Source organism: Bos grunniens, chromosome 10 (genome assembly GCF_055505025.1).
Source record: "Bos grunniens cultivar Pamir isolate PY7600 chromosome 10, Bosgru_T2T1.0, whole genome shotgun sequence".
Lineage (NCBI taxonomy): Eukaryota > Metazoa > Chordata > Mammalia > Artiodactyla > Bovidae > Bos > Bos grunniens.
Genome location: NC_141174.1, coordinates 10,479,540 through 10,495,013, shown reverse-complemented (window position 1 = coordinate 10,495,013; position 15,474 = coordinate 10,479,540). Strand labels below are relative to the sequence as shown.

Here is a 15,474-nt window from a genome sequence, read left to right as displayed (position 1 = left end):
CTCAATTTTTAAACATTAAATAAGAAAAATTATTCTGTCCTTATTAGTTCTTTCCCTGAACAGCTTATCAAACATTATTATCATATTTCAAATATACATATCCTCAGAGAAAAATGAAACAAATGACACTCCTGGATTCTACTACCCTAAAATGACTAGAAGGAAATCAGAATGAGACCACATCCCTGTCTTTAATGCTAGGGAATATCTACGGACTAGAATACTCAACCGAGCTCTTAGTCTGGGCCCAAATTAAAAGAATACATGGCTTGGGAGATCGGACAGAGGTGGGGACGGTGATGAGGATCCAGGGCCTCCAGTGTGAGTAAGAAGCGCAGAGGAGTGAGGCGCAGTGGCCCCGGAAAACCCAGATGGCCCCGAGGAGGAGCGAGTCCAGGGAGGCAGAACCAGCGCCGTGTGGGCCGACACGGAGGTCACTGCTGAGCCGGGCAGCGCAGTGACAGGAGGTAGAAGCCTGACTGCTGAGAGCGGAGGAGTGAACGGCAGCAGCTCACGGAGCTCCTTCTCCGGAGGAACCTGGACTGAAGGAAAGGGCTGGAAAGGAGAGAGGTGGCAGCCAGAAGGGCAAGGGGTAGCACAGAGAGCTTTCCTCACTCTACACGACAGGACTTGAGAATTTTCTTAGGCCTGAGTGAAGATGCGGCCCGGAGATACTGAAGCCTGAGAGAGATGGGAGAGTAAGTGAGGCGAAGAGCAGAGATGGAAACATGAGAAACAGTTTCACGCCCTGAGAAGGCACCAGAGACACAGCCATGCCAAGAGGCAGCTGCTACGGTGGGACGGGGTGAGCGGTGGCAGGGAACCAAACCTAAGAGAGAATGGCCCAGGTTGAGCTCTGGTTACAAATGGAATGGCCTCACCTGGGCTGACTGGGAGCTAGTTAAGGAACACTTCCTACGTCACCAGCTGACTGCTTGTTGAAGTCAGAACATTAGGACTGAAAACTTACAACTTGAACTCCTCTCCCGTAGAGGTAAGCCATTCCAAGCCCACTCTGTCCAACTGGGTTGCCCTGCCAACCAGACCAAAATGAAAGGATTCATTAAAAAAAATAGGCAAGAAAAAGTGACTGCAAGAGAAATAATTTATAAGCATATTCAGAACATGTCTTAGTAAGTTTTTCAATTCAAAACAGAATTTCCTCCTTCCCATCAGACTACACAGGTTACTGAGTTTTGGAGACCTAACATTCAATATTTGCTGAAAAACAGTAACGAGTAAATTCACTTAGAATTAAATTTTGGTGACTTACCTTATGAATATCTGGCTCACAAATCTGTGATATGAAACATGACTGATATGTTTAATCTTTCCAAAATTAAAAGTAGGTCACTTTTTTTTGGGGGGGGGGGGTTGGTTTTCCACTGGTAGCCTCCCACCCCAACAAAGAAGATGCTGCCACAGGGCAGAATCAACACATTGAGATCAGTGGCAAGGGTATGCTTAAGGTTGTTGGACTGTGTGGAACAAAGACAATCACTGCTTTGAAACCTTAAAGAGAAAAATCTAGTATCCACCTAAAACTCAGGAGAGAAGCATCTTTAAAAAAAGTGTCACCATGCCCCTTCAGGAAAAACTTAACTGTCGTTGTCGTTTGGGACAACAAGTACTAGTCGTACTAATCCACTTAGTAGTAGTACTACCAGCTAGTAACGTGTACTAGTTGACAGAGAGGTAAGCGCACACACTGGCGTCAGAGGGTCTTAAATACTCAAGAGGCAGCTTTCTCGGGGCCAAAGAAAGTCTAACTTGTGTGTTATAATGATCAAAACTAGTCAGTGAAGCTTTAAACCTCAAGTTGCAATACAAACAGGGTAAATTATATAACTCCCATTCTATTACTAATTATATAAATTATATATTATATATATATATTTTAATATACATTAAATTATATATAAATTTATTATATATATATATTTTATATATACTATATATATTAAATATATATTTATAATATACATTATATATTATATTCAATATATATAATTATATATATTGAATATATATATAAAATATTATATATATGTATAATTATATAAAAATATATATATTAAAAATTATATAATTCCCATTCTATTCCTGGCCAGGAAACTTCTCAGTAAAACTGAAACAGACTTAATATTCAATGATCTGGTCCCTAATATACACATACATGCACGCACGCACACACACACATATATGTATATAGCTTTTTATTGAGAAGGTTTCTTCCTAATCCATTCATCCAAATGAATCAAAAGCACTTCCAATAATTTATAGAATAAGTTGATTATGATTAATTCCTTTAAAAACTTATCTCTTAAAGTAACAGGAATATGGCACACGTTTCAATACACTGAGTCAAGAAGGCTTACCATGTCAGCAGCCTTTTTAAAGTAGTGAAGAGCCGTCTCGTTACTCTGAGGTACAATATCACTTCCTTCTGAGTACATCTGGAAAACAGACAGACCCCAATTTCAGTATGAGCTGTAATCATCTCAGCAATTACATTTTCCCTAAGTCATCTCATGGTTTCATGAAATCTTTCAACAAAGGGTCATAGTTTCCCACAGGATATTTTAGAATTAAAAGCAAAATCTTAACAGTAGATATTTTTAATATATTCTTGGTCATGCCAAATTTACGACTTATCTATAAACATGACTACATAAAATCAGTTCACTAATCAATCTCAGGAGAAGTAATCTTAAACCCCAAGATAAATCTTTCTTCTCACGCTGACCGAGGGCAGTCAAATGGTCAATCAGTTGTTAGGAATAAGTGATTACATGAGAAAAAGGAGAGCTGAGAGCAATGTTGTCCACTGCTTTCCCCATAATAAGATGCAAGGACAGTCTTAAACTCAGGAAAAAAGGTAACTCAAAAAGTTATTTTAAAAGGTTCCAAGCACTGAATGATTACAGAGTACCAGGTATGGGACCTGATAAAAGGGCCAAGAGAAAGGAAGATTGAATGACCAGTAGTACTGTTTTTATCCATGTGTATATTGGGGAAATAAGGAAAGGAAATATTTTTTTGAGATAGGGGAAATCAGAAATTCAGAGCAAGAATCGAGAGGGCTGAAAAGAAAAGTTCTTAAACGCTAACAAAAATAGACGGGTGATACAAATTTCTACACTGCAATAGTTAGAATGTCTAAATGTAAAGTTCTCAGGCCCCAAATGACCGGTTGTGATCGTGTGGCAAATACTGATGAGATCCTTCTCTTTGTAAAGGCTTCTGAGACATATTCTAGCTGAGCCTCCTAACCCTAGGACTTGGCCAAAGATGAAAATACCCATTGGTTTACACTGTGTTAGTGTTCAAAATAATGAAAAAGGAAGTGGTGAGAATATGCCGTGACATATAGAATCTGTTCATTAATCTCTAGACTTAAATGCTTCCTTGGCTGAAAAAAGAATAGCACTGAGAAGTGGGTGATGGCTATCATACTTAAGACATTAAATAAGGTCTGCAGATAAATTTCAACACACTCTGATCATCTCGATTCAACATGGAAGTAAACAGGCAATTATGACAGACTTAGCAAAACAGCACAACGTAAAGAGTAAATCCCTTATTACTGCATATCATACACCAAAAGCAGGGCCACAGACAGTGACAGTTAGCGTCAGTGGAGAATTAACATACTGATAAACAAATGCTACGTTCCCTCTAAGTTACCTAAGAAAATGTCTCAGGGTAGCACTTTAAAGGAGAAGGCAATGGCACCCCACTCCAGTACTCTTGCCTGGAAAATCCCATGGGCGGAGGAGCCTGGTAGGCTGCAGTCCATGGGGTCGCTAAGAGTCGGACATGACTGAGTGACTTCACTTTCACGCATTGGAGAAGAAAATGACAACCCACTCCAGTGTTCTTGCCTGGAGAATCCCATGGACGGAGAAGCCTGGTGGGCTGCAGTCCATGGGGTTGCACAGAGTCCGACACAACTGAAGTGACTTGGCAGCACTTTAAAATATAATATGCTTGTATTGGAAATTTTATTTCCAGCTTACTTTTGTTAAATTGTAGATGATGAACACCATATGTGCTTACTAGGTGAGCACCTCCTGCTATCAAAGAAAACGCTCACAGGACGTACAGTACCTTTCCCAAGAAGGCCATGGCGTGGGAATTGCCAGCATTCGCTGCTAAGTTGAAGTAGTCAAATGCTCTCTGCGAGAAGGAATTTATGAAAAGAATCAGTTATTAACAGAATCTGCCCTTGGCTTTTAACCAGAATAGTTACTTCAGAAACATTAAAAAAAAAAAAAAAATCTTGTTACACTGAAGCATACAAGTTGAAATAAATGGCAAGGCAACATTTGCTGGTTGCCATAGGTGCCCCCCAGTCCCTCTGGCAGCCAATCCAGCCCCTAGTCCTGTTTCCTTCACCGCCGAGCACGCCTGGAGCGCATCTACGACCCTCCCTCCCCATGGCTCCAGTCGAAGCGGCGTTCTTTCCTGGCAAAACTTCTGCAAAGCACCCATCCCTGATCTTTCTGCTTTCATTGTTGGGGTCACCCAAAGCGACTGCTCTTAAGTCTCAACAGGCTGGACCTTGCGGCTCCTTGAAGCGCTGTAAGGAATAGATCAGACCCTTTATCTCAGCACTGTCGCACCTTTTGCTCACTGCTCTCCAGGTACACCAACGCCCTGTTCCTTCCTGCCTGACGACCTAGACACATATGTTCTTTTTGGCCTGGGATGACCTTACCGCCAAGGTTCAACTTAAATGTCAACCACATTTCTTCAGAGGCAAGTGTTACTTTCCAGTCAGGAACCTACCACCGGACACTTTAAGTCTCCTTTGTAGCAATAATCACAATTTACTACACATTTGTTGGTGTGATTGTTTAAAAAAATAACTAATGCTTCTGTTAAACGTGAAGCTCTGCCAAGGTAAGAACCAAAGGTAAGGTCCAGCGTTGTATCCTGAATGCCTCGGGGGGAATGGGACACGTGGTACTACTCAGTGCTGGCTGAGTTCATGCGATTACGTATTGGGGATGCCTTCTCTTCCGTGAAAATCTATCCCTGTGTAACTGCTTCCCAGGCAGGTAGCATACAGCACCAAGAATATCCAAAAACTTGCTGTATAAAGGAAAGCAGAAAATTCTTAACCAGATTTCTGTTCTCTCACCTGACATTTTTACTCATCAGTTCATTTGGTGTGTTCACTGGCCTAACATGAAATTTTAATGACCGAGAGACACTGAAAGTAGTTAAAATGCTGGCTGAATAGTAATTTTTAAAAAGCATCAATATTTGGTATAGTTTCAGTGATAAGTGCATTTTGTTATGCTCTAATTCTTAAAGCTGATGCATTATGGTGTATAAAATAACCTTAATTGGAACATATAACTGGCATGGCAGAAAAACAGGGTTTCTTTAGTAAGCATCGCCAGCTGCAGGCAATGAGGTGGCAAACAAGGCAGACACAGCCCGTGCTGTTTCGAACCTCATATTCCCGCAGGAGAAACAACTATACTACATCCCTGACTAATTTACAGTGACAAAGGCCGTAGGGAACACAGACTTGCAGAACTCCTAACCGTGGTACACAACCTGTTCCTGCAGTGCGGTAGGGGTCAGGGGAGATGTGTTAGGGGAAGAGACACTGGACCTGACTTCCAGAGGATGAGTACGAACTGTCAGGCGAAGAAAGGAGGTGGGATAATAATATTCACTCTAGACAGAGGGACTGGCCTTCCAGAAGTCCCCAGACAGGGAGCTTCTTAGTATTTTCAAAGACCCGAGTAAAGGTCTCTGTGCCTGTGACTCAGAAAGCAAGGGGCTGGCGAGGGAAACAGCCATATCCAAGGCCTTGGAGTTCAAGCTGAGGGTTTTGGCTTTCGAACTATCGGAAATCACAGACCACTCAGAAGAAATTAGAGCAAGGGAACTGCACCATCAGATGCCGTTTATATCTGCAGGAACCTGTACAAATTACTGCTTAGAAAATGCAGGCAGGAAATTATTCATGTAAGTGACAGGTGTATGAGGGCAGAAGGGAAGAGATGAGCGATACACAGGACAAAAAGCTGATAAAAAACAGATTAAAAACTGGGGACTGGAAATGGATGTGGCTGCTACAGCTGCACACGCCTAATTTATAAAAAAACTCAACACTGAGGTCTCCTCGGTTCTAGGAAATACTTTCCAGTAGGAGTTTTCAGACATATGTCTATCACATTCCTATAGAAAACCAAGACGTTGTTCTATGCATTTTTGGCAGCACCGACCACTAGTTTTGGAATTAATAAAACCTTTTGCATCACCGCAAAGTATGACCACGTTTTTGTTCTTCAGGTTCCTCAGGGGTTAGATCTTGAAAGCTCATTTGTGATGGTGACTCAATTTCAAAGCTTGATATTGTAACTGACTTTGCAAGAAATACATCTGGAGCGTCACAGCTTGCCATGGCATGAAAAGCTAAGCCCAAAGATCAGCAAGGGTACCTGATGGTTTTGTTCCACTCCACGGCCGCCGTGCAGGTGCAGCTGTCCCAGACCAACCTGAAAATGAACAAAAAGGAGGCAAGGTTTGTAAATCACAGCACCTGCATCTGGCCTGTAATTAAATTAGCTCAACAAGAAACATTTGGTCACAAAAAGGGTTCTGTCCATAACACTGAATATTAAACACTTTTCTTAATTCTTTAAGATGCTACTCTACTTTAACTATATTTTTAAAAAACTTAAAAATGTCTGCTTTTAGTTGCAAAACATCCTTCTGAAAGAGGTGAGAAAACGCATTTCCACACAAACTAAAGAAAAGTTGACATCTTTTGAATTACAGGGTGTTCTTCAGGAAGTAAGAAAATTATCTTAGGAAGCTTGGAGACGAGACAAGAAATAAAGAACAACAGAAAGGTACATCTGTGAGGAATGCTATACTTACTGGATGGACTGTATTAAAGAATAATTATCTGATGGGGTTCAAAAATACAAAGGATTAAAATACAGACAGTCTCCAACCAAACAAAGGAGGGTATGAAAGGAGAGAAAAGGAAACACAGAAAAGCAAAATAAAAACAAGAAAGATAGAAAATTAAAACCCAAATGTGTCATTAATTACTCTAATTAAAAGACCGTCAGAATAGATTTTTAAAAATGAACAAAACTAGTCATATGTTACTCATAAAAAACATACCTTAAACATTAGAAGGTTGAAAGTACAAGACAGAAAAGATATTCCATGTAAATACTAACCAAAAGAAAGTAGGGCACTATGTCAGTATTAAGCAAGTTAGTGAGTTAAAGTCGCTCAGTCGTGTCTGACTCTTTGCAACACCATGGACTACACAGTCCATGGAATTCTCCAGGCCAGAATACTGGAGTGGGTAGCCTTTCCCTTCTCCAGGGGATTGAAAGCAAAAATATTTCTGGAGATAAAAAGAGGACATTTTACGATACAAAAGTTAGTTAAACAGAAAGATAACAGTATTCAGTCTGTATGCACTCATCATGGCTTAAAATACAAAGTCAAATTGACAGAACTGAAAAAAAAAGAAATCCACAGAGTGAAAAACTGCAATCATGTCGTCTCCACACCAGACAGAAAAAGCAGACAAATTCAGTAGGGATTCAGAAGAGTTGAATAAAGAATGAAGAAACCCGATTCAACTGACACACACAGAACACTACACCCGACTGCAGAAATTCACGTTCTCTTTAGCATACGGACTATTTGCCCAAACTGACCAAGTGATGGGGGCATAAAGCAAGTCTCGAGAAATCCCAAACAACAAACAGCAAAGAGCATATTCTGACTACAATGGATTAAGAAAGACTCCATCAACAAAAAAGGCAAATAGAAAATTCATGTCCAGTCATCCCTTGGTATCCCCAGGGAACTGGTTCCAGGACCCCCGCCCCTGCACAGACACCAAACTTCTCAGATACTCAAGGCTCTTGTATAAAATGCGTACAGCCAACACACAACCTCCTGTACATGTTAAATCATTTCCAGATTACTTATAAAATTTAATGTAAATGCTATGCAAATAGTTGTGAATACTATGTAAAGAGCTGCTGAAGTGTAGCAAATTCAAGTCTGCTTTTTGGAACTTTCTGGGGAAAAAAAAAACTTTTTCTGAATATTTTTGATCCATGGTTAGTATACGGAGGGCTGACTGTATAAGGAAATGAAGCAATTCATTTCTAAATTATGTAAGAGTGAAAAAAATTAATATCAGAGCTAAATATGATGAAAACACGATAGTGGGAGAATGTATTTATATCAGATATCAAGTTCTATAAAGCTATGAAAATTTGAGACAAGATTTGCAGAAGACGTATTATGCATGTGTGCATAATAATGCTGTGTGCGTAATAATGCTGTGTGTGTAATAATGCTGTGTGTGTAATAATGCTGTGTGTGTTATTATTTGTAATAGCCCAAATCTGGGAAGAACAAAATGGATAAATTGTGGTAGTTTCATACAACAAAATACTATATAGCAATGCAAATCAATGAATTATAGCTATGCGAAAACACATGGATTGATTTCAGAAACAATACTGAACAAAACAAGCTGATACCAAAAAAATGCCATAAGACTTTTTCTTTTTTTGCTTAAGATTCAAAACCTGGCCAAACTAATCTGCAGTGTTAGCTTCTATTAGTCTTAAAATTAATTGGAAAAGTATCTACTGCTCATCCCTATACGTTTCTAAATCAGAAAGAACTGTCAACTAAAAAAAAGATGGATGGTGAAGTTCTCTTTTTTAATATCATCAAAACCACCCATGACACAACAAATCACACATGCCACTTTGATGTACGTCACACAGTTCACATTAAACAGGCCTACTTCGGTCCCTGACCTTGAGAAAATTATAGATAAGATACGCAAAGGAAATGAATGGTAAATAGCTCTGAAGAGCATCTGAAATTACAAGTGTTCCAGAGACTTTCTGTTTAGAGGAAGTGACAGTTCTTATCTTGGTGACTCCAGTAAGAGCCTTCATCACCACTGTAATGTCGCTCCACTGGAGCAACAGTTTCCAACCTCGGAGCACGCTGGAGTCACCCGGCCAGCTTTTAGGGCCCCATCAATGCACGGGTCACAACCCAGACGAATCCAAATGGAAGGTCTGGAGACTAAATGGGACTCGTTTATAGCTAATAATAGCTCAGTGAAAACGTTATAGCTCCGAGTGCTTGCCCCCGGAGGCTTAACACACAGGCAGTGAACCTTGCATGAGACCTTTAAACACATACCTGGGCTTGCACATCCCCCTTTTCAGCTAAGAACTGGTAATACTGAATCAAGTCTTCCTCGAGCATTCCGCTGTTCATTCCTGGGTTTTCGACCTCATCAGGCAGCCGTATTCTCTGCACCACTGAGCCTCCCGTCAGCGAGATATCACTAGCAACTGAAACAGGGGCAGAGCAACACGGGGATGAGTCAGAGGGGTGGTCCCACAGCGAGAAGTGCCGTTCCAGCTCCAAGTGCCAACAGACACGGTGTTAAAGGAACTTCTTCTCAACGAAATTCAGTTTCTTTCCCACACAATATTAAGAAGTGGAATCCAAAACAAACTTTTTAAAAGTACTTCCTAATCAACTAGTGTAAAGACGATTCCACTTGAGTAAGCCAGTCACAGTATTTCAAGTAGTACAACAGATTTAAAATTAACTCTGTTTTTTTTTTTTTTGGTAACGTCAAAGGCAAAAAAAGCAAGTACCATGATTGGCCACAAGACGATAATGAGTCAGTGCGGATTCACAGCTCTGGAGGACCCCGATGCCAGCCCAGTATCGGTAACCCTGTAATAAATACAACCTCAGTGAGAAGAGGGCAGTTTCACGTGCTCCAGTGGCATTCTAGCGGGAACAGATAAAGTGAACCACGTGCAGAGGGGAACAGTACTATCCTTTGATACAAACACATGGCCACCTCATTTATCCTGAGTGCCACATTCTGAGGTAATTTATTCAGCAACTTTTAACAATCAGACTACAGCTAAGACCTGGGAAATAGATACTAAAGTTCTAAGAGCAATCAAAATAGATGCCATCAACTTTCTATATGCAGTGTGTGCCCGTTTACCTATACGAGAAAATTACCTAGGCGCTTGCTTTTAGACGAGATTTTAATCTTGCTTCAGACACAATTTTAACAAAAATCGATTAATCTTCCAAAGCATTAATAACTCTTAAGGAAAGCAATCTAGGGAAGACAAGAAACTACTAGAGACAGACACAGCAGTACCAGGAATAAATGACTTCAGAATAAGGGGAAGACAGCCAATTATGAAGAAGAGAAGAGAACAGAGCTCTCTGGAGTCACACAGACTCATGTAACTTCACCAACTTTAACAGTCCTCAGGGCAGAAGTATACAATAACACGTGTAGTAATACCTGGATTCTCCAGGCAAGAACACTGGAGTGGGTTGCCATTTCTTTCTCCAATGCATGAAAATGAAAAGTGAAAGTGAAGTCGCTCAGTCGTGTCCGACTCTTTGAGACCCATGGACTGCAGCCCACCAGGCTCCTCCGTCCATGGGATTCTCCAGGCAAGAGTGCTGGAGTGGGGTGCCACTGCCTTCTCCAGAAGATTGGTTAACAGCTTTAAAATGAGATTTCTGTCAAAAATACTTCATGTTTTCTGAAAATTCATCTAAAAACAACGTTTCAATGACTGTGGGAGCAATAAACATTTTTGGAGATGAGACGAACAAATGAAAAAACTTCAAAGTTAGCGAGGAATGTTTCAGAAGGTTAGAGCGACGCTCTCATTTTTCATGTATTAGAAAACAGTTTACCTCTGTAACAGGACCAAGTCCAAGCTCCCTGGCGTGACGTCCAGCCCTTTACACGATCCCTGTCTGCCTGTCCTGGTGACGATCTACCTGGCATTCCCTTCTCCACTGACAACTGCTTCTTTCTTCAGAAGGCTCTCCCTAACTCCCTCTCCTTCCCATGCCAGCGTGGGCTGGGGGCCTGTCCGTGATTCCTTGATGTTCCCATGCTGTACTGTAATGGTCTCCCTACTCATGTCTCCCTCTCGAGAATAAACGCTGCTTGTGGGCTGGCATTAGATCTTATTGTACTAGAAGCCCAACAACAAGTATTCAGTGTTTTAGAATACACAGAGGGAAAAGTATCCAGGATCCACCCAGCTGGCCAGAAAACCAGATTTTCCTTCTTTGTTAAGTCTCATAGTCCTATCAGTGACCAGGCCTGTTGACCCCTTCCAGATTTTGGACTTGTTTCTCTGCTTTTGGTCTTATTTCTGCTCAGTCTATTCTTTTTATTTCTGCAAGAACTTAACACCTTCATTTGGAACATAGTAATATGGGCCAGGGGCTTCCCTCATAGCTCAGTTGGTAAAAAAATCTGCCCACAATGCAGGAGACCTGGGTTCTATTCCTCAGTTGGGAAGATCCCCTGGAGAAGGAAATGGCAACCCACTCCAGTATTCTTGCCCGGAGACTCCCACGGGCAGAGGAGCCTGGCAGGCTACTGCCCATGGGGTCGCAAGAGTCGGACATGAGTTAGTGACTAAACCACCACCACTACCACCACCCATATGGGCCGAGGTCACATGACTCTCTTAAAGTCAATTTATAAAGTAGAAGGCAGATTAAACACCTCAGAAGAAAAGCATGCGGAGGTCAGATGCTATGTTTTACCACCAAGCCATGTAAATGATCAGCACTGTCAGGTAACATATAAAGAATACTCTGTAGTAAACTTTATAGGACACTGGCTCTTTCTATAGTTAGTCCATCATCGATTTAAACGTAAAATCTGCCATAATCCAATCTAAAAAATGATTCTGACAAACAATTCCAACTTAGAGAAAATTGGGAAAAGAGTCATTTATCAGATTCTTATTTTAAGGGCAATCAGCCAAACTAATTATTTTAATGAAAAATCATGGACTCTATCAATTTTCATCCACATGCAGATTCAACTGCTCTATCCAGTAACAAGAATTTTAAGGACATTCAATTGAATATTGGGTCTTAATAAATGTAAGTAAATTGTAATCATGAAAGCTAGAAAAGTGGTGGCCACTTGCAATTATTAATGTTATTATAATTGTTAGCAATTTTTTTACCTTCCATTTAAATCTTACTTACCAAAACCATGTGGGCTATTAGGTTGCCCCCAAGAGCTCCGAATGTGTAATAAACAAGGGCCTGTGAAAGAACGAAAGATGCTTAACTGAACACGGGCACACAGTCACCCAGTTCACACTGTGTATACAATGAAGTCTCAACAAGAGTTACCTTTGCCTGACTTGAATTAACACCAAGTCCAGAAGCATAGAGAAAGCCAAGAGCCTGAAACAAAATGATAAAAGTCATGAGCTTTAAGAAGATGCAAGGGTCTTTAAATGCTAAAAAATGTGAAAGCTGCAAATATGCACAACTGTGGAATTAAAAAGCCTCAGAAATGCATTAAAGGTTTTACAAATTATAAAATGAAATGTAAGTTTAAACAAGTAAAAAAATTTAGCTTGAAGATTAAAGACAATTTAAGAAAACCAAAGCTGAACACACTTAAATATGACTTTTACTTGATTGTTGGGGAACGGCTACTATGAAAACAAAATGCCTCCTATATCATTACATTAAAATATTATCTATTGGACTTCCCTGGTGATACAGTGGGTAAGAATCCACCTGCCAATGCAGGAGACATGGGTTCCATTCCTGGTCTGGGAAGATTCCACATGCCACGGAGCAACTAAGCCCGAGAGCCTAGAGCCTGTGCTCGAAACAAGAGGGGCCACCGCACTGAGAAGCCCGAGCTCAGTGGAACTACAGAAAGCCTGCGTGTGGTAACGAAGACCCAGTGCTGTCATAAATTTAAAAACAAAATTTTCTTTCAATATATTATCTATGTAGAGGGTGGTACACAATGATAACGGGTGAGTGAAAGTTGTTCAGTCATGTCTGACTCTTTGCAAACCCATGGACTGTATAGTCCAGATTCAGGCCAGAATACTGGAGTGGGGAGCCTTTTCCTCCTCCAGGGGGTCCTCCTCCTGGGTCCCAACCCAGGGATCGAACCCAGGTCTCCCGCACTGCAGGTGGATTCTTTACCAGCTGAGCCACCAGGGAAGCCTGATAATGGGTAAAGGAATCACTATCCTAGGAACAAAAAGAGGCAGCAAGGGGCTAAATTTAAGGGGTGAAGGGAAAAAGTCACCTCTCCTTGCTAGAGCATATACAACTTCTTAAAAACAAAACAAAACAAAAACACCAATCAAGCAAACAATGCACTGGTAAGGTTATACCCTCTGCTCTCTGAGGATCAGCCTTGATGACGTGAAAGCGTAAGCTAAAGTTGTAAAGGCAGGTGCTATTCTCATCCAAATCCCTGAGCTCTTCTGTATTGCCCAGTCTCCCTTGAAGTTAGGGAGGGCAACTGCCTTGGATGTGACCAGAAGGGACGCAAGCCAGTTTCAGGCCTGGCCCTTGAAAACATCCTGGGCTCCTCCAGATCCCCCTTCTCCCTGATCGACGGCTTGGAAGTCCTGTGCTCTGGATGGAGGACAGCTACACGATGGAAGCAGCCTGGATCCTGAGCCATTATCTGAAGACTGGCTCAGGCAGGAGCACTGCACGGGACCTGGCGTGAGCAAGAAATAACTCCTCGTTGTGTGAAGCCACTGTGATCCTGCGCTTTGTTTCATCAGCGAGCGTTAATTACAGTGGACAGAGTGCTTTGCAAGTGTAAAAAAGCACTGTAGTACTGTAAGGTTCTATTATTAAACAGAAAGAGGTCTTAAAAGTAAGGCCATTTCTCGGAATGGAATGTGTCTGAAGATGAAGAAGGTATCTGTGTGTATATTATCATATGTGAAATAGATCACCAGTCCAGGTTCGATGCATGAGACAGGGTGCTCAGGGCCAGTGCACTGGGATGACCCTGAGTGATGGGATGGGGAGGGAGGTGGGACGGGGGTTCAGCATGGGAGACACATGTGCACCCATGGCAGATTCATGTCAATGTATGGCAAAAACCACCACAATATTGTAAGTAATTAGCCTCCAATTAAAATAAATGAAAAAAAAAAAAAAAAGAATGTATGTGTGAATTTCACCTAAACTCATTTAGAAGGGGGAAAAAGCCTTGAAAACACAGGGGAGCAATTAACACATTACCTGTTTATAAACCAAAACCAAAACTATCTAAGAGTTGCAGACTGGTTACCAGTCCTGTAGAAAACAATGGTCACAATGCCTATTATTACTTATATAGCCTGAAAACAGACTTCCTTTGTGACCAGAAATTTTATCTTTAAGCAAACCCCACACTATTGCTAAATCTTTATTACTGAAGGCATTTTTTTTTAAAGTGGGCAAAATACCTTTATAAGTAGGACAAAAGACCCAGAAACCATAAAAAAGATGAATAAACTCAACTACATAAAACTGCTTATTTTACACGAAAACACATAAACAAAATGAAAAGACAGTATAAAGCATATAGATAAACAGCTGGGTGCAGAGGTACTCAGGTCAAGGCCTGTAAGGTTCCTAACCACAGGAGCGTCCGTCCCCACAGAGTTGGGTGCAAATATAATTCTGGGAAGATACAATTGCAAAAATGCCTTCAGATAAGATCAGTCGCTCAGTTGTGTCCGACTCTTTGTGACCCCATGAATCGCAGCACGCCAGGCCTCCCTGTCCATCACCAACTCCCGGAGTTCACTCAGACTCATGTCCATTGAGTCGGTAATGCCATCCAGCCATCTCATCCTCTGTCGTCCCCTTCTCCTCCTACTCCCAATCCCTCCCAGCATCAGAGTCTTTTCCAATGAGTCACCTCTTCGCATGAGGTAGCCAAAGTACTAGAGTTTCAGCTTTAGCATCATTCCTTGCAAAGAAATCCCACGGCTGATCTCCTTCAGAATGGACTGGTTGGATCTCCTTGCAGTCCAAGGGATTCTCAAGAGTCTTCTCCAACACCACAGTTCAAAAGCATCAATTCTTTGGCACTCAGCCTTCTTCACAGTCCAACTCTCACATCCATACATGACCACAGCAAAAACCACAGCCTTGACTAGATGAACCTTTGTTTGCAAAGTAATGTCTCTGCTTTTGAATATGCTAGCAAGGTTGGTCATAACTTTCCTTCCAAGGAGTAAGTGTCTTTTGATTTCATGGCTGCAGTCACCATCTGTAGTGATTTTGGAGCCCAGAAAAATAAAGTCTGACACTGTTTCCACTGTTTCCCCATCTATTTCCCATGAAGTGGTGGGCCCGATGCCATGATCTTCGTTTTCTGAATGTTGAGCTTTAAGCCAACTTTTTCACTCTCCACCCTCACTTTCATCAACAGACTCTTTAGTTCCTCTTCACTTTCTGCCATAAGGGTGGTGTCATCTGCATATCCGAGGTTATTGATATTTCTCCCAGCAATCTTGATTCCAGCTTGTGTTTCTTCCAGTCCAGCATTTCTCATGATGTACTCTGCATATAAGTTAAAAAAGCAGGGTG

General features: G+C 41.3%; 1 protein-coding gene across 1 annotated transcript in view; it reads right to left on the bottom strand.

Moving 5' to 3' along the window:
* The window catches only part of SEL1L (SEL1L adaptor subunit of SYVN1 ubiquitin ligase), a 64,550-nt gene that overhangs the window by 16,551 nt on the left and 32,525 nt on the right, over positions 1 to 15,474 (bottom strand). The window contains exons 7-14 of the mRNA XM_086319349.1: positions 12,253 to 12,306; positions 12,103 to 12,162; positions 9,699 to 9,780; positions 9,232 to 9,386; positions 6,465 to 6,521; positions 4,111 to 4,179; positions 2,379 to 2,456; positions 971 to 1,033 (exon numbers count right to left, since the gene is read on the bottom strand). Coding sequence (XP_086175475.1) covers positions 971 to 1,033; positions 2,379 to 2,456; positions 4,111 to 4,179; positions 6,465 to 6,521; positions 9,232 to 9,386; positions 9,699 to 9,780; positions 12,103 to 12,162; positions 12,253 to 12,306 — 618 coding nt within the window. The remainder of the gene's footprint in view (positions 1 to 970; positions 1,034 to 2,378; positions 2,457 to 4,110; positions 4,180 to 6,464; positions 6,522 to 9,231; positions 9,387 to 9,698; positions 9,781 to 12,102; positions 12,163 to 12,252; positions 12,307 to 15,474) is intronic.